Source organism: Oryzias melastigma, unplaced genomic scaffold, assembly GCF_002922805.2.
Source record: "Oryzias melastigma strain HK-1 unplaced genomic scaffold, ASM292280v2 sc00236, whole genome shotgun sequence".
Taxonomy (NCBI): domain Eukaryota; kingdom Metazoa; phylum Chordata; class Actinopteri; order Beloniformes; family Adrianichthyidae; genus Oryzias; species Oryzias melastigma.
In genome coordinates this window covers 379,568-407,017 of record NW_023416886.1, presented here as the reverse complement: position 1 = coordinate 407,017, position 27,450 = coordinate 379,568, and the positions used below count along the sequence as shown (strand labels likewise).

The 27,450-nt window shown below is 40.5% G+C and overlaps 3 protein-coding genes across 4 annotated transcripts in view; 2 read left to right on the top strand and 1 right to left on the bottom strand.

The window, feature by feature from the left end:
• The window catches only part of LOC112140189 (Golgi apparatus protein 1), a 31,956-nt gene extending 20,014 nt beyond the window's left edge, over positions 1–11,942 (bottom strand). The window contains exons 1-9 of one of the 2 annotated variants that reach the window (XM_036210774.1): positions 10,993–11,942; positions 6,253–6,282; positions 5,271–5,357; positions 4,971–5,186; positions 3,322–3,525; positions 2,202–2,273; positions 1,951–2,137; positions 557–771; positions 216–337 (exon numbers count right to left, since the gene is read on the bottom strand). In XM_036210774.1, coding sequence (XP_036066667.1) covers positions 216–337; positions 557–771; positions 1,951–2,137; positions 2,202–2,273; positions 3,322–3,525; positions 4,971–5,186; positions 5,271–5,357; positions 6,253–6,282; positions 10,993–11,283 — 1,424 coding nt within the window. In that variant the 5' untranslated portion in view covers positions 11,284–11,942. The remainder of the gene's footprint in view (positions 1–215; positions 338–556; positions 772–1,950; positions 2,138–2,201; positions 2,274–3,321; positions 3,526–4,970; positions 5,187–5,270; positions 5,358–6,252; positions 6,283–10,992) is intronic. The other variant, XM_024263089.2, reaches the window with a different exon arrangement.
• A 719-nt stretch (positions 11,943–12,661) lies between these two features.
• aph1b (APH1B gamma secretase subunit) lies at positions 12,662–18,811 on the top strand. The gene is made up of 6 exons (XM_024263091.2): positions 12,662–13,002; positions 15,065–15,235; positions 15,446–15,519; positions 16,305–16,427; positions 17,191–17,318; positions 17,462–18,811. Exons 1-6 carry the CDS (start codon positions 12,890–12,892, stop codon positions 17,627–17,629), a joined length of 777 nt encoding a protein of 258 aa, XP_024118859.1. The 5' UTR covers positions 12,662–12,889; the 3' UTR covers positions 17,630–18,811.
• A 2,000-nt stretch (positions 18,812–20,811) lies between these two features.
• otog (otogelin) overlaps positions 20,812–27,450 on the top strand; it is a 100,750-nt gene continuing 94,111 nt past the window's right edge. Inside the window, exons 1-3 of the mRNA XM_024263082.2 lie at positions 20,812–21,541; positions 21,641–21,689; positions 24,916–24,973. Coding sequence (XP_024118850.1) covers positions 21,460–21,541; positions 21,641–21,689; positions 24,916–24,973 — 189 coding nt within the window. The 5' untranslated portion in view covers positions 20,812–21,459. The remainder of the gene's footprint in view (positions 21,542–21,640; positions 21,690–24,915; positions 24,974–27,450) is intronic.

The window sequence follows — 27,450 nt, the reverse complement described above, 5'->3', positions numbered from 1 at the left end:
GTGTGTGTTGTGTTCTCAGGTGTGTGTCGTGTTCTCAGGTGTGTGTTGTGTTCTCAGGTGTGTGTTGTGTTCTCAGGTGTGTGTCGTGTTCACAGGTGTGTGTCGTGTTCTCAGCTTTGTGTTGTGTTCACAGGTGTGTGTCGTGTTCTCAGGTGTGTGTTCTGTTCTCAGGTGTGTGTTGTGTTCTCAGGTGTGTGTTCTGTTCTCAGGCTCACATTGGGTCTCCGCTCCGGATGTGTTTGCAGGCCGTCTGGATGACAGACTCGCAGGCCTCGTTGAGGGCTCGGTCGATGCGATAGTCGGCTCCCGGGTCGGCCGACTGGATGAGAGTCTGGAGCTGCAGCAAAAACACAAACCATGAAGTCAAACCTCCTGTGATGTCATGGTGACTTCATTCTGAATGGAAGTGTTCACACAGGAGGCTGACTACATTACAAGTATTGTTTCTTTTAGATGAGATTGTTCCAGAAATAACCACTGATCATAAGGTAAAAGTACAGCTTCAGCTTTGTTTCAGCTCTCCATGACGGATTCACAGGACGGTTAAGCGCCTCACCGCGCCCTGGCAGACGCTGCCGACGGTGCTGCGGTCGCCGCGGCCCACGCGCATCAGACAGTGCAGCGTGCGGCCTTTACGGTGCAGGCCGGAGCAGTGAGTCTCAATCTCCATCCGGCAGTGAAGGACGATCTCTGGACTGAGAGAAAAATCCTCCATCAGCATCCGCCGGTAGTCCAGCATCTCCCCCTGACATTCTCCACTAACCGAACGACCTAGAAAGACAGGAAGCAGCGCTCAAACTGAGATCCTCAGCCTGCAGGCCTTCATCCAAAATAACTGTTACAGCATCTTTCAGCTCTATGTGGTCACGTCTCCATCACCAGGAACCACTGACCATTACACAGCAGGTCAGTGACAATAGGAGAGGATGCATTTGCCATTGTCGCCAAAAGTATTTGCCAGCCACTTATTATTTGCAAATAATCGTAAAATGAAATCACACGCAAAATTGTACATTTAGAATGTTCATTTCATTTTTAACCCTTTGGAACCATTTAAGGGTCTAAAACTCAGTTTTTGTCTAAATGTGAATGCTCTGTATTTTCAATTTGAAAGACTACCTGCTTGCTTATTTGGTTTCATTTTAATTAACACAACCACTCCTATGTGACTCTACCTTTATTTAGTCATTTTTCCATGTTGTATTCACACACTGGACATAAAATCATGAAAAAACAGAAAACCCCATCTAGAAAAATGGGATTCATTTTGCTGTGTTTAACACATAGAATGAAAGTTTTAGGTGTAATTTTAGAAAAACAAAAAGATTAAAATTTGTCATCAAACTAATCAACATGTTTATGAATGAAAATACAAAAAAATCCAGGTTAAAGTCACACCAGGCAGCCCACAAAACAAGAACTTATCATTGCTGTCTATTTGACTTTTTTTCCTGGAATTCAGCTTTTTCTTTTTTTCTCATGAAATGTCTTTATTGTGTTTGTAAAAATGATAAAACTATTTTTTTGTGAGAATTTTGATCCAGTTGGATTTCAGGTCAGCTCGACTGGAATCTACACAGGCGGAGGCGTGTCTGTCCATTCTGAACTGCTCAACTTCTGCGACGTCGGTGGGCGGGACTTTTGCGGTGAACTGCACAGGTTTCTCAATTTTCAGACAACACCAGCGCTTGTTATTGTGGAAAATTCATGTAGGTCCCATCCAAAAATAAAATAATCATCCATTTCCTTGTTGGATTTCTAATAGCAGACAGCTCCGTTAGGCTCCGCCCCCCATAGCAGGTGCACTGCTGCTGCTGCATTACAGCCGTCAGATTGACTTTTATTCTCTGCCTTATTTATTAAAGTAAAAGATCGCTTTTTGTCCAAAAACTACAAATAAATACCATTTTATCCATTTAATTTACACAAATCTAAATCTCCCAGGCTCACCTCGGTGCACGGCGGCCTCCAGACACAGCAGCAGGTGTGAGAGGCGGGCCTCGCGGGCTCGTGGCAGCGCGGTGTCCAGGCTGCAGTGCTGTTTCCTCAAGTCCAGCTTACAGGCTTTGGCCAAAGAGTAGCTGACTCTGTAATCCTGGGAGATCAGCTTCTGCCGGGTGGTCAGGGCGTCTCGACACTGAGAGGGAGGGGCATGTGTGGTCAGTAACTCAGACGGTGCACTGGGGGGGTCTTTTTGTTACCTTTTCTGACATGGCCTCTTCAAACTTGTGGTTGAACAGGCATTTGTAAACTTTCCCCTCTCCGGCCTGAACCTGTGAGGAAAAACATCAGAACTGCTGCAACGGCAGGATGACGGAAAGGAAGACTTCCAATGTGGCGTTTGTCCTTTTGTAGTAGGGCTGCCACGATTGGTCGACTAATCGACGACTAATTTAATATTTGATTAATCGTTACTTTATATTATATGGAGTCAGAGTGTAGTACAGTTGAAATAGTGATACATAGTGGTATTCTGATAGCTTTAAGGACTATTTTGGAATTTATTAAGGTTTTTTTAGGTTATTTTTTAATTTAGCTCATATTTCAGTTACATGCTAGTTATGTTGGCTAACTTTGGCTTTTTTGTTTTTTAGGCTATTTTGGGGTTTAGCTAATATTTCAGCAACATGCTAGCTATTTTGGCTAATTTAGGCTTTTTTTCCTTTTTTTTCTCTGTTTTTTAATTTAGCCAATATTTCAGCCACATGCTAGTTGTTTTGGCTAACTTAAATTTTTGTCCATTTTTTTTTAGGCTAATTTGACACTTAGCTAATATTTTAGCCGCTATCAGCTTCAGCGTTTTCAGCTATTAGCTTCAGCAATTTCCACTATCAGCTTCAGCATTTTTAGTTATCAATTTCAGCATCTTCAGTTATCAGTACTAGCATCTTCAACGCGCAAATTCAGCTTACAGAATTCACAGTAGTATTATTTCAGGTGACGCTATCCAACTAGCTTTTAGTGAATTTAAAGCTAATGATGCTTAAGATCCATGTTTGACATCCATTTTGTGCATGACGCAATTAGTCGACTAATTGAAGAATAATCGGTGATTAGTCGAATATTAAAATATTTGTTAGTGGCAGCCCTATTTTGTAATGCCATCACAATCTTTAAGCTCAGAAAAAGACATGGTAATGCCATCATTTATTCTTTGTCAGGAGTCTGTGTGCCATCTTTCCCAGCATCCTCTTACCTGACATAAACACTTCAACCCGCTCTGGAAATGTCACTTATCTGAGTGCATCCCTCACAGCCAAACCACGGTAACTTTACCAGCAGGTTTGGTTTCAGTGTAAAAAATAACCATCGTTTCCTTACATTCAGACAGAATCTCTCCCGGTCGTCTCGACAGGCAAAGTAAAGATGTCTGTCGAGGTGGAAGTCGTCCGATGACAGCTCGGCCACCCGCAGAATGGCTTTCTGGCACTCCTCTTTGATTGGGTGGATGTGGTTTTGCTGCTCCGCCTCTTTTACCAGAGCCTTCTCCAGACAGGCGATCACTTCTCCCTGAGAGTGGATGTCCTGTGAAAAGATGGACCACAGTGGTTCAGAGCAGCACTCGATCGGAAAGCGCTAAAACACAAAGCTTTAGAAATATTCAGAAAGACGACAAACAGCTTGTAGTCCCAAACCACCGAATTAGACTCAACTTCTACTTTGTCTCAACAATCCAGTAGACTTTTGTAAAAGTTTCTCAAAGATCATAGAGATGCTCTAGGTCCGGTGTCTGCAACCTTTAATGCTAAAAGAGCCATATGGTCCAACGAGAGCCGCAAAGTTTCACCTTAAAGTTAGAAAAATACACGGTTTTTGTGGCCATTAAGCCATTCATTTACAGAATATAGCTTTACAATAATCTCTACAATTGAGTTTTTTCTTTATTAAATTAGCTTATTTTACTTTTGAAAGCAGCTCATACATGTTCCTTTCAAGATAAAATGCATCCTGTGTTTGACCAGATCCTCCAGCTGCAGCAGATTTACTTCATCTAAAAATGCAAAAACATCTTTTCTATCATTGTCACTTTGGTGCTCCTTCATCTTTTTTCTCCTTTTACTATGGAATATAAACAACAACTTTGGTGTAGGACACAAATATATTTTTAAGTAAAAGCAGTAACATCTAATAAGATCTAATAAAACTAATAATAATCCGCTCTAATAGCAGATTAAATCTTTTACCATCATTTTGCAGTTTTGTTAAAAATCTTAGCATAAAATAATAAAATGTAGTTAATTAAAGTAAATACTACAAAAACATTATTTATTTAAATTGTTTGCATTTTTCTTAAAAGCTCAAGAGCCACAGTGGAGAGGAAGGAAAGCCGTTTGTGGCGCCGGAGCCTCAGGTAGCAGATAGAGCTGCCACGATTAGTCGACTAATCGACTATTAAAATAGTCGACGACTAAATTAATAGTCGATTAGTCGTTACTTTATATTATATGGAGTCAGAGTGTAGTAAAGTTGAAAGTTACAATGGCATTATTCTAGCTTTCTGGACTATTTTGGAAATTATTAAGGTTTTTGAGGCTAATTTGGAGGTTTAGCTAATATTTCAGCTACATGCTAGCTGTTTTGGCTAATTTAGGATTTTTTTCACTTTTTTAGCCTAATTTGGAGTTTACCATAGCTAATACTTCAGCTGCATGCTAGCTGTTTTGGCTAATTTGGGTGTAATCAGCATTTACCATGAGATATGTACAATGTGTTAATAAATGTATTTAATGCTTTATGCCTTCAGTGTTATTGACTTACTTAACTGTTACAAATACATTTAGAAAGACCTGTAAAAATTCCTTTACATGAGGAAAATATGTGCTCATTTTTACATGTTTTATTTTGAGGTGTGGTAACAAAAAACACATTTCTGTAAAAAAAAAAAATATCCAAGAATAAAAAAATATCTTCATAAAAATTGTGTTTGTGTGAAGCTGGAGGCCCCCTCCTCCTGCTGAACCTGCACTCACCTTCTGTCCCACGTTGATGCTGCCGCAGTGCAGCTGGTTGATGTCTTCTTTACATTTGTCCATGAATCCACAGATGAGTCTGTAGTCACTGAAGACGATGCTGGTCATCTTGGTGACATACTGGTTGCACTGGTACTCGCTGATGTTGCCACGGTGATCCACCAGGCAAGACACAAGGTAGCCCCTCCCTCGTTCTTCCTCGTTGCACTCCTTGATCTGCGGGCGTAGCGAGGGGGAGGAGTCACACACACAGAGAACATGAAAGCTCCCAGTGGACTGGAGCGAGGGAGGAAGACCCACCTCTGCAATGGTGCTCTTGCAGACCTCCAAGGCCACAGACTCGAACTTTGGATCGGTGGTCAGGTTGAGTTTGTAGCTCCACAGAAGCTGAGGAAGAGAAAGGAAAACACATGAATGATTATTCACAGGATTGTTTGGAGCATTTTATGAATTGCAGCCTAACATGGTCAACATCTGAACATTTGTTGCTAGGCTGCTTTTTGACGGGTCAGAACACCACCTGGGAGGAGTCAGAAACCAACACAAGAGCTGAGGTTAGAACATGGTAGTGCTGGATGGATCGATCCAAAATATCAATAGTATCAATTCAAGTTTGTATGGGATCAATATCTGCCCACAGATTTCAATATTTTCACTCTTTTTTATAACTTTCATAAAAAAAGTTTTTAAAAATCTGATCGCTTCTTAACATGTTTCACAAGGACATTTGCATATTTGACTTAAACTCATGAAAGTAAAAACATTTTCCAACTTTGTTTCTAATAATAAGTGAAACCAGAGCCTCTAGTGTTTGATTTTTGTGTTTTTTTCCTTTCCTCCTTGTTCTTTGAGTGTTTTTAATGTTTGAGGGAAAAAATGTCATCTCAAGTTTGTTCTTTTAGTGGTTGCTACAAAAGTTCAACAGAAGTTTGTTATTTTGGGTTTTGCTCTGAATGACAGCAAAAATAGCAAATGTAACATCATTAAAAATGTCTTTAAGTTGGACTTTCATTCAAAACGTGAAATAATAAATAATGAATGATTAATTAATGCTAATTAATCACTGAATAACTTTTTGGGTGTTATTTTTTTGGATCTTGCGGTTTTAGATGACTTTGGGCTAGAAAACCGTGACTATCTGGCAACACCGGTAATGCCAAAGATTTAAGAGGCAGACAGGACTCAAAACACAGACGGAGCCTAAGCTTAGCTTGTGACAGAAAGACATTGAAAACATCTCGTTTAGACGTGTGTGTCTGGACACGCTAGAGAACATACTTACATGGTTGCAGTCCGGGGCGAGCTCCATATCCTGCAGGGAGAGGCAGAGACAGGAAGGTCAATTCTTCTACTTTACACTCTCAAAAACAACAAACTAATAATAGAAGTCCAACTTGTCCATTTCTATCCAGGTCTCAGAGCAGGTCTTGCAGTTTTACAGCACTACAGCAGTATCCACTCTTTTCATTAGCTTTCTATCCATTAAAGGCCCGGGGGCCGGATCCGGCCCTCCAGGTTATTATATCCAGATCATTTTATTTTATTGTTAAAAATGACCTGATGTCTGATGCGCTAATTTCTAACTTGTATAATTTTGACAAAATATTTTTTTATGGAGAGTAAAATATTGAAAGTTATTTAATGTTTAAGTAGATTTATTCTGGAATGATATTCCTGTCTTTTTATTATTCATAATTATATTAAAAGTTACAGTTTTAAAGTTCTAAAAAATTGGCATTCTGCTACCTTTTTGGATTATTTTGGCATTTACTAAGATTTTTTTGGGCTATTTTGGTGTTTAGCTGATATTTCAGCTACAAGCTAGCTGTTTTGGCTAAGTTGGTTGGTTGTTTAACTTATTGGTTGGTTGGTTAACATGTTGGTTTGCTGGTTAACTTGTTTGTTGGTTAAGACACTGCTTGGTTAGTTAGATGGATTCACTGTTGTTTAAGTACAGAAAATAGCTCTTCTTATACCAGTCTTTTCATTTTGTCATAATAATTTTCCATTCCTAAATGTCCCGTCCATATTGAAGGACACTGAAGTGGTCCTTGGTCAAAAAATAAAATGAAAGAGTGTGGACCACTGAGGTTTACTTTGTGGTTTAGTTTTGAGTGACTGGGTCCCACAGGACTGATAATCTGTGTATGAATTTTAACATGCTGGATTACTAAACAGAGAGATCACAGCAACAGGTAAACCATTCTTCAGGGTCTAATGTCAAACTATGAAAGTGAATAAAAACATTTGAACGTTTCAAAAACTTGATTCTAGTAAATACGTTAAACAAGTCTAAAAAAAGTTCTTCTGGCTGAAACCCAAATAACAACTTCATTCATCTACAGATCTGACTGTAAATCATGAACCAAGGAGCTGAGTATCACGAGATTTCCTGCCAAGCTCTGTTCTGACCTTTGGGACGAGCGTGAGCAAAAGTTTACAAGCAAACGGAGCTGCTGGTTCTAAGGACAGGAAAACAGTCACAGGTGAGCAGGACGCCGCAATCAGGAATAAATAAGAGAGGGTCCCTCATCCTCGGCACAGTGAGGCCCTCCATCCACACAACCAGCTCAAAATCACTGCACACAATGGAAGACAGCAGCAACAGCTGGAAATGTGACCGCTGCATTCATAGTGGGGTCATTGATGACAATACTGGAGCTGCTTCCACACATTAGGGGAACAACTGCTTCTAAATACAATAAAATAATCTTACTTTTAGTTTGTCGCCAAACAGAACAAATAAACATTCATTTCAGAACTTTAATATTTTTCTGCTTAATTTAGAGTGTAACATTTACCGTATTTTCCGGACTATAAGTCGCGGTTTTTTTCATAGATTGAATGTCCCTGCGACTTATACTCCAGTGCGACTTATATACGAATTTTTAATGAGATGAGATACAGACCGTAAGTCTAGAGTGCCCTCTTATGGTGATCTATGCAATTACTTTATTTACTTTAGTTATTCAGACGTGACACAGGACGAAGAATTTAAGGGATTTAGTGATATGGAGTGAGATTGCGTGCAATTAATTACAGTAAAGATACAAAGTTGATGAGTTCTTGAGGCTATAGTTAAATAAAACTGTTATGTTATATAAATGCTACACCTTTTCGTTTTTTTCATGATGCTAATATGTGAATATGTGTTGACACATATTCAGCCTGTTTTCTATTCACTTATGAATGTTATAACTTACCTTCCAGGATGATGTAATATCGTTTTTTTCAACTAGTTTGTAAAATAAATTACTTGAAAAAAATGCGACTTATACTCCGGTGCGACTTATGTATGGTTTTTTCTTCTTCATTATGCATTTTTTGGCCCCTGCGACTTATACTCCGGTGCGACTTATAGTCCGAAAAATACGGTACACCAGATCTATAAAAATGACCTGAAAGCAAACGGTCCATGGCATAGCATGATGGAGAATTCAAGTCTAGTTTTTCTTAGTCCAAAAATAAAAGTTCATGTCTTTCCCCTCACCAGCATCCCTTAAACCCAACAAACATGCGGAGAAGACGCTCCATAACAGTTCTGAGTCTAGTTTCAGCTTTTAAACTCCGACACGCACTTCTATTATCTGCTAAATAAATCCAACAAAAGCTGTGTTTAAAAATACACAATTCATATCACTAAAAACAGAGACCCTATAGTAAATGTCCAAAAGTAAAATGTCCAAAACTTTTTGCAATTCTAAAATAAACGTAATTATTTTCAGCTTCAAATGTTCTGCTTTTTGGGTTTCAAAAAGCAGTCAGAAAATTTCAGTTTCTAAACTTTTGGCCCCGTCGTGGCACCATGAAGGACCAATCAAAATCAAGGAGAATGGTAACTTCAGTCCCGATGCATTCACTGACTCCTACAATTGTGATAAGGTCAGAAAATGGCCGTTTAATCTGTACTATCATAGTCTGATTCACAGAAAAGAGATTTACAGAAAAGCTAGTTATGTAATGGATAATGCCCAAGGAAGTGTCCATTATCAGAAATGAATGGACAACGCGAGACATGAACCACAAAATCCATTAAGTTCTGATAAAGGACACCTCAAAGAGCATTATCCCTCTTCTATCATGTTCTCTCATGAAAGAAATATTTATCAAATCAATAATTAGTACTTAGATGTTATTTTTAATGTTTAAATTATCTTTCACAAGAAGTGAACTATTTGGTAGTCAACACGTGGTGCAACACATTGTCACGTTGCTATTCTGAAGCTGGAGTATGAGGACAACCAGCGGAGAAAAGTTGTATATATGCTAAATGTCATGTTAAGTGACCCAAAGCATCATTTCAGCAGGAAAGTTTAACTCTTAACGCTTATTATTGTAAAGATTATTAACCCATATTTTTTTTAAAGAAAAAGAGTCCACAGACAGTTTCTTAAATCGATTTGATAAAATAAATAATTACCAGTATCTCTGGTCATTAAATGTAGATCAACTAATAAATGATTTTTTTATTAATTAATAATACAAATTTAAATAAACACATTTTTACAAACTGCTGTTCAGACCAGCACAAAAATATAGAACATCCAGGTTATTCGACCAGAACTTCTTTCCTGGGTGTCCATTATCAACCAATCAGAGTGGAGAGTTCACTTGGACCATAAATGGAGAATAAACAAACACACTTGTGGACCCCACTGACTGTATAAGAGAACTGGATTGACTTGAATCTGTTTCCAACCAAATTCAGCTTACTGCATTCACACTAGTATTATTGCAGGTAATACTATATATCAAGGTTTCAGTTAGTTTAAAGCTAATGATGGTTCAGATGTGTGCTTTACATTCAGTTTGCGCATGACCCGATTAGTCAACTAATTGGAAAAAATAATGATTAGTCGACTATCAAAATAATAATTTGTGGCAACACTACTGTATATGAGTACTGGACAGAGTGAGTGTGACGTCATCCATAGATAACTCCTTACTTCCGGCTCAAGCAAAATGAAGCCAATTCAGTCGCCATTTTTCCACGATATGGCCGTTTCCATGTTGGAATGACTGTATACGGGAACTGGACAGAGCTAGTATGATGTCATCCATAGACAATTCTTTACTTCTGACTCTAGCAAAATGACGCTGCACCCAGTTCTCTTATCAAACTCATTTTGACAGATGACCTTTGACCCTACACCATCCATCAAACTCGTTTTGACACGTGCCCCGCCCCTCAAGATGACGAAACAATGTAATGTCAATTTTATACATAAAGAGTATATGGGGTCAAAGGTCACCTGTCAGAATGAGTTTGATGGAAAGTATACTCCTGATCTCTCTCATTTGATTTAATCCTGTTTTTATATCAGAACCTTCCGGTCTCATTGACTCAAATATAACAAAAGTACATTTTTTGGTGCTAAACGCTCACAACTTTGTTCAACTTTACTAAACTCTGATTCCATATAATATTAAGTAATGACAGATGGACCATTAAATTAGTTTTCGACTATTTTAATATTTAATAGTCGATTTGTCATTGATTAGTCGATTAATCATGGCAGCTCTACTTCCAGGGCAGATGGGCCCACAGAATTTCAGGATGGGGTGTGTATAGGGTCAAATCCAACCCACCGCGCAACTCTGCAGTAATCAAAAACAAAATAAATAGAACTAATTATGATAAAATAAATACATTAATATTTATTAATGTGAAAAAAAACATTTTTAGGAAAATATATCTGAAATAAAAACAGAACTGACACTAGTTTCATAAATGTAATTTATTCAAAAGAACATTAACAGTTTACCTCACGCCTTTTCTAAAATATTGAAGACAACAATTAAACAATGTCTTTGTTGTTGTTTTTTAGGAATTTCTCCTTATTTTGAGTATCTCTTCAGTAGATTTTGTTATTTTTGTCTTGATATTTAATTCTTTTCCATGATTCAAACGCCTCCACTGACTGGCCTTAGACCCCTCGCAGGTGAGGATGGACAGCCGGGAGCGGCGGGACCCTGAACGCCCGCAGTCACTCGGTCACTGCTCCCGCCGCTGGCCGCTTACCTCTCTGCGGTCCTGCAGACACTCCAGCACGGCCAGGTTGTTGGTCCATGTGTGCTTCGGACAGAGGCGGGACAGGTCCTCCCGACAGGCCTCCTCCTCCGCCAGCTTCCAGCCGGTCGCCCGTCGAGGCTGGGCGGCAGGTTCATCCTTAGCCGGCAGGTCGACGGCTCTGACAGCCGGCGGGTTCGGCGGTTCGGCCGGTCCGCTGGACACTTGGAATCCGAGAACCGCGATACACCCGTAGAGGCAAACAGAGAGAGACAGCAGCGGGGGGCGACCGTGTGCCGCCATCTTCACAGAGCTGTCGGGATGCAGATGAGCCGCATCATTTCCGGTCAGCTGTTGCTGTCAAAATAAGATCTCTGTTTGAATGGGAAGCAGAAAGGAAGCTGCGCCTTAAAAAAACAAGTCATTGATGAGAAATTAGAATACATTTATGTACCGTACTTGTGTGTCTCTCTGGTCTTCCTCTGGACTCCTTACCTGCAGCTCTAGACTCAGCATCCTTCGACAAATATATCCACTGTCTCTCCAAAGCAAAGAAAACTGAATGACTTGATTTGTTTTTTTATGGAAGCCAAAAACGGCCTGCCTTACTTTTTAAAAATAATTTTCTCGTTATAACGAGATCCACTATCTTGTTATAACGAGAAAACAAAGTTCGTTTTCTCGTTACGACGAGATAATCAAGAACAGAGGATGAATGATCGCCTCCAGCTCTCAGAGACTTCACCTGATTGATAACACTCCACAAACGTCGTTTTTAGTTTATTTTTTATTTATTATTGGATCTATGCTCTTATAACATCTTAATTCAGTCTCACGCACCAGCCACTCCCTAAATTTCCCCCAAAACCCCGAATAAACATTGACAGATTGACAGAATTCAGGTCTGCTGAGCCTGTCTGCATGGTGCGTTCACTGAGATCCAGACGGCAGCAAAACAAATCAGTTTATCAGAGAAAAGCCCCATGAAAATAATTTTATAGGGCATCTTTAGCATCTTATCAAAATGTTTTTTTTTGTTTTTTTTTTTTAGTTTGACAGAAGCTAACATAACTTGTTTACAAAATAAAAGACTCTCTGTGCCAAACAGGATCATCTCAGTTCTGGACAGCTACTAACCAATGTTGTGCAGCATAAGATAATGTGTGCTTTTAACTCATAAAAGATCAAACTTTTTACCCAAATTTTGCTTTGCATGCAAAATCTGTGAATTCTGGAGGTAGAGTTGAACAAACAAGACGTCTTCAGGTCAACAGGATGTAAAAACCTACATAGTTTATCATCTATGTGAACCTCAGACATCAATTTATACATTTAACTAATCTAAATTAAATAAATGCTAATTTATTTTACTAGTTTTCTTTTATTTATTTAATTGTGTTCTTCTTTCTCCTCTTTGTCCTCAGCAGTCTTACTCTGCTGGGTTTTGTTATTTTAGTTTGGGGTTGGATCTTGGTAGTCTTAGTTTGCAGGCTTTGTTTATTTGTTTTTCTTTTGGTAATTTTGGTTGCTGACTCCAACGGTCGACATGTCTGGATCAGCAGTCTCCATGACTTATTTTATCTTTGGTCAAGGAGCCACAATGGAGAGGTAAAAGAAACACATGGAGCTGCAGGTTGCAGACTCCTGGTAAAGGCCATTTAAATATATTTTATATTGATCGAACGCTCCACAAGATGGCGGAAACGAGCAAAGCTGCCGCCAACCCCAAGAAGAAGAACCTGACTTAGTCACGTGACACCACTCCTGTGACGGGGTTGTGGTTGGAGTTCGGGTGGAGCCGTTTCAGTCCATCTACATCAGCAACATTTGATATTTTTCGGGTTTCCTCCCCAAACTAATCGGAGGTTCCGCGTCTTCGTCAGAGCAGCTGGTTCTCCCCGCAGACAGGATGACGGCCGCGGTGTTCTTCGGCTGCACCTTCATCGCCTTCGGCCCGGCCATCGCTCTGTTCCTGTTCACCATCGCCAGAGAGCCGCTCAGGGTCATTTTCCTCATAGCAGGGTGAGGATGAAGATGGTGCGATGAAGTATTTGCCTTCGAGTGACGGCGGTTTATTCAAAGCAAAGGAAACCGAGCTAGCATGGTAGCGCTAGCTTTATGCTAGCAGCGCTGTTTTCCTCAACTTCCGGGTTTTTTCAGCAGTAGTTCAGAAACTAAACCCCCAGATGGGAAATTATGGGTTCGAATTCCTAACTTAATGGTCATATTTGGAGTCCAAGCTGGTTGCAAATGTTTCCTGGTGTTTACCAAATATCCTCCAATAATCTGCCGTTTTTATTCTTTCGATTTAACACCATTATTTTGAAAGTGTCATTTCCTGTTCTCCTCTTAAGGCCTGAAATTATATTTAGTTTCATTTTTAAATAAAGTGTTGACAGTTTCTGAAATGAAAGCCACATTCTATAATCCGTGACAGATGTGATGATGCTATTTAGTATTTTCAAAATAAGATCTTCCAAACAGCAACGCTGGATTTCTCTTAACATTTCCTCCGTTTGTTGTTTATATTGTTTACTTTAACTCAATGGAATTTCTCACCAATGCTTTAGTTTGTTTCTACCTGCTGTGAAACTGCACGATCTGGACGTCTAGACTGGTTGCAATGATGGAAGATGCACAGAAAAATGGTCTGATCATTTTTAGGCAGCGATTGGAACAAATGTACAAACCTGATGAGTTTTTATTGGGACCTATGAGTCACAGTGTGTTCCTTTAGAGCAGAGGTCTGCAACCTTTGTCAGCAAAAGAGCCATTTGGACCTGCTTGGTACTGATCAAAAAAATTTTTTTCACCCTTTTAGGACAATTTAAAACTACTTCGCATCATTACATTGTCAGGTTTTATTTTTTTTTTTACAATAAATATGAATTACTAATTACGAATACTGAATTTCCCTGCGGGGGATAAATAAAGTTGATCTTGAATCTTGAATTATATCTATTTTTGGGCGTGAATAAATACGTAAATATCTGGATAAACAGGAATGTTCTCAAAGTTTAGTCATTTTTCACTTTTGACCAAAGTTTTTTTTTTAGGCTGTTATGGAGCTTAGCTTATATTTCAGCTAAATGCTAGCTGATTCTGATAATTTAGGGTTGTTTTTAAAGTTTATTTATTTATTTTATTTTGTAGTTTGGGTATTTTTCAGCTACATGCTAGCTGTTTTGGCTAATTTAGGTTTTCCTTTTTAAGATTGTTTTTGGCTATTTTGCAGTTAATTTATATGGTAGCTGTTGTGGCTAGCCCAAGTTTTTTTTGTTTGTTTTTGTTTTCTAGTTTCTTTAGGCTAATTTGGCATTTACCGGTAGCCAATATTTATACAGCGGCTGGGTGGCTCAGTGGGCTAGATAAAGGGCTGGCACCCAGGAGCCCTGGGTTCGATTCCCAGGGTTGTCCCACCCAGATTGACGCTGCTGCCTAACTGGGTCCCTGTGCCCCTCAAGTACAGGGTTGTGTCAGGAAGGGCATCCGGCGTAAAAACTCTGACAAATCACTGATTCGAAACAGTGGGTGCTGTTACGCTGTGGAGACCCCGAAATGGATAAGCTGAAAGTGAAATACCCAATATTTAGCTATCAGCTTCAGCGGACAAATTCAGCTTACAGCATTCATACTAGCATTATCACAGGTAATGCTATATATCTAGTTCATCGTTATGTTAAAAAGTTACAGTTTTAAAGTTTTAAAAATGTAGTTTTAGAGTGTTCAATAAATGTTTATCCTGTTCGGCCCGCGACCTAAGGTGTGTTTTGTAGTGATTGGCTGAGAAGGTGGCTGTAGCTGGAGTTGTCTTCAAGCTCTCTGATACTGAGCACAGCTGTGACAGTTTGTGGTTATGGTACGTATCTGAGTTGTAGTCCTCGTCAAACAGGGTGAGGAGGAACATCAGGAGACGCTCCCCCACATAACAAAAGGATCTCTGTTGGTTGGGTAGCATGTGATCCACGCCACAAGGGGAGGACCTGGAGATCAGGGGTCTCCAGCGTTTAGCTGGAAAGCAAGCAAATGTTTATTCTGCAACAAACTGTGACGTGTCTGATGGTGCTGTTCTTCCTCCCTGAAGGGCGTTTTTCTGGCTGGTGTCGCTGCTGCTGTCCTCGCTGGTGTGGTTCATCTCGGTTCAGATCAGTAACAAAGAGAGTGCGGCGCAGCAGAAGGGCCTGCTCATCTTCGGCGTGGTTCTGTCGGTTCTGCTCCAGGAAACGTTCCGCTTTGGTTACTACAAGTTACTGAAGTAAGAGTCAGCCTCTGAGGATGCAGGTTTTTACACTCCCCATAAAAGTTGCTCAGATCTGCATTTCACTTGTTTTAACTCCAAAATGTATGAGAAAACTCTGTACTTTCCAGTATTTCTATGTCCCCCAGAAGTTTGTTCCAGTGGCATCTTCTGAACACAGTTCTTCTGATTGTTGCAGCATGACTCTGATGGTTTGTGTCCCTGCAGGAAAGCAAATGAAGGCCTCCTCACCCTCAGTCAGGAGGAAACCATGCCCATCTCCATTCGACAGCTGGCCTACGGTGAGTCTGCCTGCACTCCCCTTTACCTCAGGGGTATCAAACTCATTTTGGGTCAGGGTCCACATTCAACCCGTCTGATCTCAAGTGGGCCGGACCAGTAACATAATAGCAAAATTACCAATGGTCAAGATGTTATCTGTAGCTTTGTTTTTTGGTTTTGTTTTTTACTCTGTTGGAAAAAATGCCTCAATCAACCTACTAGGCTAATCACTCATTAATATAATTATTAAGGCTATTATTATTTTTAGCATTTTGACAACGACATTTTGATAATTTTATAGAAACTTCACAGTGGTGAGGCTGGCGGGGAACCTAACTGCATCTTTTTAGCTTATACAGAAATGCTGTTTATTTCTTGATCACTTGTTATGGCAGTCTTTGGTTTCCTTTGCTCCCCCTAGTGGCAGAATTGCACATTGCAGCCATTTCTTTAAATAACCTTAACTCACCACAGGACTGGGCTAGAAACTTGCTCCCCCCCAACATCTTAATATTTTTTTTTCTTCATGACTGGGCCGGATGTTTGACACCTCTGCTCTACCTACTCCCATCACCAGCACTTTCATTTTTGCATTCAGGGTGTTCATGTTCAACAAATCTGATGGAAATGAGTGTTTGTGCTGATTGTTTCTGTACAATTGTTCATCCTTACATCCACGTTCTTGGCTCTTATGTTTATGGAGATTGAAAACCAGCAGTCACATGCTTCATGCTTGCTACTCATTGTTTCTCCTGACACCAAAGCGAGTCTGTGGTTAACCTGAAGCCCCCCTTGTCTGTTCCAGTTTCTGGCCTAGGCTTTGGCTTCATGAGCGGGGCTTTCTCTGTGGTGAATATCCTGGCCGATTCTGCCGGGCCGGGGACTGTCGGGATCCACGGAGACTCGCAGCACTACTTCCTGTCTTCAGGTACAAACCACCAACCATTGTGTGAAGCCCCGCCCACTTCACATGTCTATCACTGGTCTCCCCATTGAGGATAGAATAAAACTTTATTGACCCTACAAAGGGGAATTTACCTTATTGCCAAAGCTTTATGACAGGGTTCTCAAAGTGCGGCCCGCAGGGAGAGTTTTTGTGGCCCTCGATAAATCATAATGGATGAAGTGGTGTATTTCAACCATCTTTCAAGGATCTTTTTATTATTGTCTCAATGAAAATAAAATAACTAAATAAAAATCATAAAGTTCAGGAGGCCCAAGCAGGCTGCCTCTCCATCCCTCCGCCGCTCTTCATCTGTCGGTCAGCCAGCTTTCCAAGGGCCGGTTTAGCTACCAAGCTCTGCTGTTCTCGGCGTAGCGGGGCGACCTCTGCCGCTCTCGGCGTCAACATGGAGTGAGCTCCACCTTTTTTTAGCGGTACGGGGTGAGCTCCAACGCTCGGCATCAGCTCTGCCACTCTCTGCGTTGCAGGGAGAGCTCTTCTCGCTTTAAAGACCCCATCAGCAGGCGTGTTTTCAGAACCTAAACGGAGTGCAACACTTTCTTCTGCTATCAGCGTCTGTGTAGTTTAGTGAATAAACCTCATGATCCTGCCATCATCTCTGCTGTGTAAACACTCAGAAGAAGAAGAACCCACTTCCAGCTGGAGATCAGAAGCCAACATTCATCTGCTGCCGTACAGGAAGTGGATATGAGGAGCTTCAAATGCTTCCCTTTTTGTTTTTCTCCAGCGTTCATGACGATGGCCATCATCCTGCTCCACATGTTCTGGGGCGTGGTCTTCTTTGACGCGTGTGAGAAGCGCTGCTGGTGGGCGGTGGGCTTGGTCGTGGTCATCCACCTCGTCGTCTCCTGCCTGGTGAGTCCTCAGCAGCATCGGTTCTCTGCTCAGCGCTGGTTTCCTCTCTTCAGGCTCCACACAGAACCTGGATGTGATGCTTTCTGTCTCCGTAAGCAGACGGGGATAAAAAAATAATTCTTTCTATTTCTACTCTTCTGCAGACCTTCCAGAATCCAGACTATACCGCCACCCTGGTTCCCGCCTACGTGATCCTGTTTGGGATGGGGGTCTGGGCGTTTTATACCGCCGGGGGGTCCCTCCGAAACATCAAGCTCTGCCTCACCTGCAAAGATAAGGACTTCCTGCTGTCCAACCACCGACCGAGATAACGGCGTGCTCAGCTGAGGTCCAGGACTCCAGTGCAGACGCCTGCTTTGAGCTCCTCCTGAAGCTTCAGAAGAATCCGAGTCTGCAGCGGTCCGTTCCCACAGTGAAGCCGTCTCATTCCTCGTCTCCGATCTCTTTTGTTGGACTTCGTTTTGGAGGAGCAGTTCACCGTCTCTGCGACAGAATGGATAAATGTTTCCTCTTTCCTTTGGGACTTCAGATGAAGGAAAGCACCAATCACCTGCATGTTTCTGCTGATCTTCAGCAGACGCTCCCACACAGCAGGCGGAGGGAAGGCTTCTCTCTGCCATCTGTTGGGTTTTTGTATTACCTCTGAGTTTGTGGTCGACCACTGGAGTCTGTAGAGACGCTTCCTCACAGTCAATGTTTGTTTTCCTGATCAACCTGCTGGATTCACATTAAAGAGTTCAGTGTCTCCTCCGGATCAATACTTTTCTGCTGTTGGTAAACTTTTCTTCTTGAACTCATAAGAGCTGGAGTTGGAGGAAAGGTAAAATTCTAAAGATATTCACAGGAATGAGATTTGACTTGATGCCTCAGCTGTCAGTCATGAGCAGGATCAGTGATCCCCAGATGGATCAGCTGATCTCCTGTGGATCACAGTCTCATGAGGGCTTGTCACAGACTGACCGACAGTTTGAAATGATCATCAGTGTACATATGGATCAGTTCTATTCATCCGTATCACTTTTGATTTGTTAAAGAACATCTGAAAAGTGAATTCCTTCATGTTCCACTTCCTGTTTAGGCTCCTTCATACTTTAGCTCTTTCAACTATTTGTTATTAGATGTTCAGCTTTATACATAGATGATGCCTTCTAAGATTGTAAAAATCTGAATAACTTTACGTTTGACTAACATTTTGAAAATCTGATTTTTTATTTTTAGGATTTGAAAATGAAACCAGCTTCAGTGTAAATGAAACGTGTTCAAAGCCTCTTTTTGAAATTCACGTGTTTTTAATAGTTGTTCTGCTGAAGGTACTTTTAGAAAATGATTCTTTCCTAAAGCTTAGAAGTACTGTAGTTGCATTTGAGGAAATCTCTCACTTTCCACCCAAAGTTTCTGCAGAATCAAAGATTTGTGACTCTAAAATGGTTGAGATGAACCTGTACTGCATGAATGATCAAATAAAGAGAGGAATAAATGATGATCTGTTGTCATGGATGTGCACACGTCTCTCATTGGAAACAGCTTCTGCTGCTCAGTTTGTGTTTGACTGGATTGGCTGACGGACTTCCTGTTTGGTCACATGATCAGTGAACGTTCTTACTGGTTCTTCTCTGTTTTGAGACCTCTGTTTTCTGATTGGTGATCTGTGTCTGAATGCCCCGCCCTCTTTTGGTGTGGATCTGCCCCTCCCCTCTATGACTATGACATAAATTGATGTGTGAACATCAAACAACACAAATAAAGTGGTGTTTTTTTCCTGATGTCGGTGTGATACACACCTACACACTCATCTTCATGAAGGCTCACGATGTTGGTGCTGATGAATCATCTCCAACGTCATCAGAAAGTCCTGCTTTACCTCCATGGCAACAGACGGTAGAAGAAAGCAGACTGTACCACTGCATGGTGGTGTAGTGGTTAGCACCCTCTTCCCATCATTAGAAGGTCCGGGTTCGAACCCCGTCTGGACTCCTCTGTGTGGAGTTTGCATGTTTTCCGTGTGGGTTTTCTCTGAGGACTTCAGCGTCTTCCCTCAGTCCGAAAACACGGATTGTAGGTCACTCTAAACCCGGGGTCGGCAACCTTTAATAGTAAAAGAGCTATTTGTGATCGTTTTCTACTGATTAAAACCTAGAAGGTGCTGTATAGTCCTACTTTAGCCTTTAAAAATTTGGATTTGGAGTGGCTGGTGTTAGAGTGGAGGATGCTGAAGACAGGCTCAGACGGAGGAAACTGATTCGCTGTGGCGACCCCTGAAGGGAAAAGCTGAAAGGAGAAGAAGAAGATTCATGGCCTTTTATTTTTAATAATACTTAAACTTATACTCTGAAAACTTTAGTTCTAAAGACCTCTGATATGTTTTAACTTTTTGTTAGCGTAAGTCTTAAATCCAGTATGCGTCTGAGATGAAAGGCTCTGGTTGAAAGGTTCAGTAAATGTAAATGAAAAGACAAAATAAAGAGGACAAATTCAAAGTAAAACCTTTGAGTCAGTCCGTCGGTTATGGAGCCTCTTTCAGTTTTGTGAGCTCATCTTTAAAGCTGAGTTTGGATTCATATAATAAATCCTGACTGGATCCTCTCAAAGCCAAAGCCATGCTCTTTGATGGAGCAGCAGCCTTTGTCAGACGGACGCAGGGCGGCGTTTTCTCCTCTGAAAGCTGGACTTTCAAATGGAAATGAACGTCTGTGAAGCTGCTGACAGGTTACATCCAGAGTGTCTCTGGCTGAGCCACCCAAGTCTCCAAACACCAGAGCTTGTCTGTGGTCTGGTAGGAGAGCGTCCACCCTAACTGGGAAGATAGGGGTTCAAATCCAGTTTATGCCATTCAACAGAATAGAGATCGATGCCTCAATGATGAGTATAGATACTGTTTTCATAAAGTGTAATCTGATGATTGACAGAAGTGAAGACAGATTTTGACATTTTTCCCGTTTTTAGGCAAATGTGGAGTTTAGATAACATTTTAGCACAATCTTGGTATCAAAACGTTCAGCTCGTTCAGGACATTCATGCTTGTACTTTTGGTATTGGTTTATTTGACGTTTTTTAAGATTTTATGCAATTTATGCGATTTTTCAGCCCTGTTGAAAAGGAAAGGGAAATTCTTCAAATCCTTCAAAGACTTTATACACTTTTAAAACTTGTGCAATCTTGGTATCAAAACACTTAGCAAACTCACATTTAAAACCTATGCAATATTGCTATTAAAATATTCAGCACGCTCAGGACATTATTCAGCAAATAAAGTACATTTCTTCAGCATCTTCAGTGACCACATTCAGCTAAAAACATTCACACTAGCCTTATCTGAGGTAACTTTTCTAGTTTTTTGTCCTGACTGGTCCTATTTACTGGAAATAAAAACTTGATGGTTAGATTATTTCACTTGAAAGGAAATGAAAACGAACAATCTTAAATAAACATTTCTTTCCTGGAGAATCATCAGATCTTGGCTCTATACTGTTTTCGGCTAATTTAGATATTTTTTCAGTTTTTTAGTCAAATATGGAGTTTAGCTAACATTTTAGCATTATGCTAGCTGTTTTTGGCTAATTTAGACATTTTCCCATCTTTTTCCATAAGTGGTTTAGCTCTTTGCTTTATACTGTTGAGTAGAAATTGGGAAAAACTGGAGAATCTTCAGATAAATCAAAGAAAGACGCAAAACAATGTAAAAAAAAAGTAAAAATAAAAAAAAAGTCAGGATGAACTCAAACAGGATTTTTGAGTTACAATAACAGCTGTTTAAGAGGTTTAACAGCTATTGATGGAGTAAGTAGGTTTGGTTGAACATCTGTGCGCACTTTTATGAGACTTTTCTGGGCATGCGCGTGTGTTGTTTTCTCCCGGGACCACAGGGGGGCGCTGTCTGTGGTGTATTCTGGATTAGAGCGCTAAAAGACAGCAGCCACTGGTGTAGATTGATGATCATCATCCTTCAGATGAAAGTCTAAAGTCTTCTGCTGTTCAGCGCCTTCAGGTGTGCTTAAGCCCCGCCCCCATCTGCGCATAATTTATGCTAATGAGCAGGTGCGGCGCCTCTTGAGGCGCGCCGCCGGCGGCCGGCAGAGCAGACGCGCCGGATGGAGCCGAGCGGGCGGCAGCGGGAGCTCAACCGGAGGGTCTTCACCAGGTGATGCTGTCGGCACTGCGGATGGATCCCCGGTTCAGACGGAAAAGGCCTTTCGTGACTCTGTGGGTCATCCTCGTCAGTCACGGTGAGTGAGAGGGGGGGGTCTGCTCCTGCTGCGCGTGGAACCAGGCGCGAGGGAACTTGTTCCCTTTGGGATTTTCTGACCCTTTTCTGTCATTTTCAGCGCATCTCTGCTGCTGCGCTGACAGAGAAAACGCCTCTGACTGGGAAAAGTGAGTTTAATTGGAAAATTGTTGATTCTGTTTTTATTTATTATTAGTCAAACTGTGACATAAAACAAATCTAAACCTGTCTGCATTTGAATATTTGAGTTTTTCTTGTGCAAGTGATAAAAAAAAGACTTTATTTTAAATTTGTCTAATTATTGATGTGACTAAAGAAGGTCAGTTTATAGCAGACTATGGCCCGCGGGCCGGATCTGGCCCTCCTCCACAGTTGGTCCTCCAAACACTATTAGAGACGAATATATACAGTATATATATATTTCTCAACATGATCGAGACCCACACATAATGTGACTTTTTACTTCCCCCTTCTGCAGTCTGAACTATGACAAGAGAGAATAGACTATTTATTGGTTCCATTTTTTATTTTTTATTTTTTGTGAAGATTACAGAGATTAATGATTTAATATTTGGTTTTCTGGAAAACCATAAATGTTTAGGCTATTATTGTTACACTTTGACCCCGGCCCCACATCAAAAACAAACAGTTATGTGGCCCTCACAGGTAAAAAAAGTTTTGGGACCCCTGTTTAAAGGTCAAAGCAAGGCCCAGGGGCCAGATCCGGCCCTCTGAATAATAATACCCCGCCCTCCAGATCCTTTTATTTTCATTTGACAGAATATATTTTTATGGAGGGTAAAATATTGAAAGTTATTTAAGGTTTAAGTTGATTTATTCTGGAATAATGTTCCTTATTTATCATTATGTTAAAACGTTTTAAAAAGGTAGTTTTTGTGTGTTCAATAATTTGTTTATTATGGGTGTGTTTGGGATTTGAGTTTGAGATTGAGTTTGACACCCCTGGTTTAAAGAAACAAACATTATTGATAAGCTTCAATTCAGTTGAGATCAGTTGTATTATGCATCCACATTTAGGAAAAAACAGATAAAATCAGGGGCGGAGCCAGACTCATGTTTGAGTCAAAATGTGTCAGTATTGACAAAGATTAAGACATCATCAATAGAAGATTCTTTAAACATTAGTAACCGATATCAGCTAAAAGAACTGCTGTTTAACCCTTTAACACCTGCGATGACGCTTAAACACAAAATCTTTAACATACTCTAGCTTCTCAAGCATTAACACGTTAATTCCAGTAGATTCTGAAAGAAAAAAGCGGCTCATCGAGCCGCTTTTTTCTTTCAGAATCTACTGGAATTAACGTGTTTATAGTTGAAAAGTTACAGTAAACTAAAGAACATAAACACTGGAGCTCCGGTGTTAAAGGATTAAATGTTAGAAACAACAATCCTTTCATTTCTGATATTCTCCTTTCATTCTGAAATGTTCTATCTCCACGTGTTTACAGCCTGGACTTCAAGGTGTGGATTTAGATCAGAGGTCTGCAGCCTTTAACACTAAAAGAGCCATTTAGTCTTATTTTTTAACAGACCAGAACCCAATGAGAGCCACAAAGTCTCACTTTGTTGTTAAAAAATGCACAATATTTATGCTGTTTGTCAATTTAACATTGATTTATAATTGTAACTATTACAGAAATTGAATTATATGTATATTTATATATAAATAAAACAGTTGTAACTTATTTTACTCTTGATATCAGCACACAATAGTTCCTTTCAAAATAAAACCCACCATGTGTTAATAGCTCTTCCTGCTGCAGCAGTTTTACTTAAAAAAAAAAAGCAAAACAGTCAAACATGATGTTTTATATCATTAGGATTTTGGTGTGCCATCATCTTTATTTTCCCTTTTATTCTCAGATATAAAAAACAATTTAGTAGAGTCTATTTATTGAAAACAAATAAATAAAACTCAAAACGTTTAGAATATACTGAGCTTTTTACTAGGGCTGGGTACCTCACGATACGATGTGATACATAGCTCTAAATACTGCGATGATTGGTAAAAAATCATCTCTAATTACTCACATTATATAGAAAAACACATAATTTTTGGCAAAATATATCCCTATTTATGTTTTAGTTTGAAAACAATCATAATAAGCGTTTTGTGTCGTATTTTGTGCAACAAATATAGACACTTTTGTACAAATCAGTAATACTATGTCTTTGACAAGCATTGAAACCAATTGAATTGGAATTGTAAAATTCAGTGTTAACAATAGTAAACATGAACAGTGTCACTACTTAGTGCAAAATTATTGTAAACAACAGAATAAAAATAAAATAATTCAAGTAGCTGCCAGACACATTGGTGCACTCTACGCTCCCTATCTACCTCCGAAGGAACGTCTCACCAAAGAATGATGAATATAATGTTTACAGCCTCTTCAAATGAAAATAAAAGATTAATAATTGGTGAGAACCCATCGAGAATCAATCGCAGGACTAAATATTGCGATATATATCAAAATAGATATTTTTGTACACCCCTACTTGTTATTGTTATTCTCTAAGATATGAGGCACAAAACACAGAACTCTGAATCATTTTCAGTCATTATAAACTGCATTTGTTCAAAACCTTGACCACTTTGGTGTAATTTACCAAAATAAAACAATGTTTGGAGACTTTTATTTGACTAACTTAGAAACACAAACATTTCTACAGAATTTCTGACAGTAGATTAATTTTTTTTGCTTAGTTGTTTGACATGTTAAAAATCTGAGCAGAAATGATAAAACTTAGATAACTAATCTATTATGTATTTACTCGTTCTCATTTTTCATTAAAGCTAAAGAGACACAATAAGAGGTAAAAGAGCCACAGGTTGCAGACCCCTGGTTTAGAGCGATGTGGTGGGGTCGCCCCAAAAACAATGCTTTCAAAAAGCCTAAAACGATTACAGAACATGTCCTTTCTGACAACAGCTTTATAAATCAAAGTTCTTCAGTTTAAAACCAAGTTTTAAACAAGTTATTGTTTCTGATATTGGATAAAAACCCTGATGTTCAGCCCTCCTCAGTATGTTTCTTATTCATATTTTTTCTCCAAAATAAGCAATGAGACAGAAGATATTGTCCTCAACTATAAAACTATTCAGTTGAATCATAAAGCTTCTCCTCACCGCCATAGAAAAACAATTTAGCCCAGAATATTCCAATAAGAACAAATGATCCGAAGTGTATTTTGTCCAGTAACCCACAGATTATTAGTGATGGTTTTGAATCTGATGTTTTTGTGTGTCCGGCCGGGTGGGCCCTGCCGCCGCCGGTGGTGGTGGTGGTGGGCTTGTGGTATCGGTGGAGAGCAGCAGGAACAAACCTCTCCTTGTTTTCTCTGTCCCAGCAGCGGGAGCAGCAGGATAAAACAGGAGAAATGGGACACCACTTCCCAGGGAGGGCAGGTAGGCTGATGCATTGATCATTGATGCTGATGGAACTTTTTCAGGCGGCAAAAACACTCAGAAAAAAAAAAGCCCATCAGCAACAGTCACATCCACAGAGCATGTTTGAAACACAGGAATAAAAGCTAATATAAGACGGGCTTTAGTCCAGATGTGGAACAAGCGAAGAAAAAAGTCTGTTCTACAGCTAACGTCCTGTTCTCGCCGGTGGAAAGGGTTTTATTCGCTCTACAAGCAGATCCACGCGGAGCTTCTCGTGATAATAAATGGAGGCCGTTCCCCTTTGGAAGCAGACATGTGAGGGAATCCCAGCAGGAATATTCAGTAGCTGCTCTGTTGTCTCGCTCTTCCTGTATCAAAGCCGCCATCTGCTTCAATATGGCGGCCCTTTGTCCGGCCTTCCTTTGGCGCCGGGCGACAGGAGAATCCGGCTCAAACCATGGGAGCATAGAAAGGAACAAAGCAATTAGTAAGACAGGCCGCGGGTTTACGGAGCTCACCTGTCTCTGGTCAGAGCGTTTGATCTGCTCCCTTCTCAGATCTGTGATTAATAATTCGTAGACATACTCTCCTCAGCTCTTAGCCTCTGCCACCTGCTCTAGAGATGAAAGTCTCTTTGAACTCCGATGTCCCAGGGGGCTCAGATTGTTGGAACACTTAGATGGATTACAAATGCTAAACTCTTGAAGTAAATCTGTTTTAGTTTGTGTTTCATTGCTTATTGGTGAATGATTTTCTCTTTAGACATGGGTTTAAAAAAGTTTGTCAGTTCCAAAGATTTGAGCTCTTAAGAGTTAACAGATTTTTCTAGAGGCTTCATATAGTTACACATTTCATTCAGAGGTTTCTCCAGAAGTAATCGTGACATGCAGTTAGGTTTTGAATCTTCATGCTGACACTAACAGAACTAATAGATACTACCTGAGGACGAGGGGTTAAAGTAAGCCAGAACAGTCCGGAGCGGCGTTCCAGTAAAAGAATTGGAGGCAGAACGCCGCTCCGGCTGGAGAGATCAGCTGAGCGTCCGCTTTTCACTGTTTAACACATGACAGAAGCCGCAGTCGCTCTGATGGAAGAAAAAAATGAGATGTGAGCAGGCAGCGCTTTTTTTAGATGTTTGTATTGTTTTCAGTGGCACATGGATCAGTTGATTCAATGCTCTGCATCTCTCTCTCCTGGTCTGGGCTCTCTTGCTTCCATAACAACACGTCCTCGTTCCCGGGTCGTTTCATGTTGACCTTCGGGATCCCTCCGTCTCACTTTTGACATTTAAGGTGTCCCCAACTCATCGCCCCCCAAGGCGCCAGCCGCTCCCATTAAATCACGGGTGCCCAATCTCCGGGCCGGCGCCAGGACGCGTCCGGTACCGCATCTGGCGCCGCGTCTGGCCCCGCGTCCCAAGGGCTACAAACCCTCGACCTTCCAAACAGGCACGCCAGAGCACGGCGAGCCAGGGACACCCAGGGGTTCGGTGGGTGACGCAGAGGGATCCCAACCCAGACGTGTGATGACCCGGGAACGAGACCGCGTTGTCCGTAAACAGGTCCAATGTGTGATGGGGTGCGTTTGATTTTTCGTTTGGGAACATTCAACTCGTCACTAAGCATTAATGTGTTTGATACAAGAAGAACAATTTTCATAAACTTCTCATCACCATTGTGATTGGTCAGTTTAAACTCAAAATAAATTTAGTTCAAGATAGAAAAATAAATGTTGACATTGTCAAATAAAGTAGAAAATTATTTCAAAGAAAAAGTAGATAAAAAAGAACATGCAGAGAAAATGAATCAGAAGTTTAGCAGGAGATCAAACTGAGGATGAAGATGTTCAGACCAAATCCTCTACAGGAGAGGATGAAGAGGAGAAAAGGAGAGATGCAAGTTGCATGGAAAACCCCACTGAGAAACCAGGACCATCATGACTTTTCTATGTTGCCAGATTCTCCTTCAATCAGGACAAAATGACATTATGATCAGTTTAAAGACAAAAATAAATGGATCTTTGCCAAGAATATGGAATGCTGGTGGTGGGCTAGTGCAGCCCTTGGCTGCATGGCAAAAAACAAATTTAGCGACCTCTGCAGGTATTTAGGTTTCAGGTGTTCTAGCTGGGGTTTAAACCACATCTGTGTTCATTTATTTAGGCACATTCGCTAACCGACTTTGTCACAACTCAGCCAACACGCAAGAGGAAAGTAGGGGGATTTCAACTGTTAAAAGTGTTGAAAAAGGAAAACAGTATATCACTCGTTAAATTCATCTTTTTCGTCCAAAATGCAGCAGGGAGTGAATTTCCAATTTTATATAAGTAAAACAGACAAACCTCTGCATTGAGCCTGTGTTTGACCCTCTTCCTTTTTTCATCCTTAAAGTTTTAAAGAAGCCCCAAGAGCGACAACAGCGTGTAGTGCTGAGCAATATGACGATACAAATCGAGTGGGCGATCGAAAAGTGTCCATCGTGCCATTTCTCTTCAAT

Excerpts from the sequence above, each read along its gene's own strand:
- aph1b (XM_024263091.2), top strand. The coding sequence starts at position 12,890 with ATGACGGCCGCGGTGTTCTTCGGCTGCACCTTCATCGCCTTCGGCCCG. Across the intron at positions 15,520-16,304 it reads CATTCGACAGCTGGCCTACG|TTTCTGGCCTAGGCTTTGGC; the intron begins GTGAGTCTGCCT and ends TGTCTGTTCCAG. Across the intron at positions 17,319-17,461 it reads ACCTCGTCGTCTCCTGCCTG|ACCTTCCAGAATCCAGACTA; the intron begins GTGAGTCCTCAG and ends ACTCTTCTGCAG.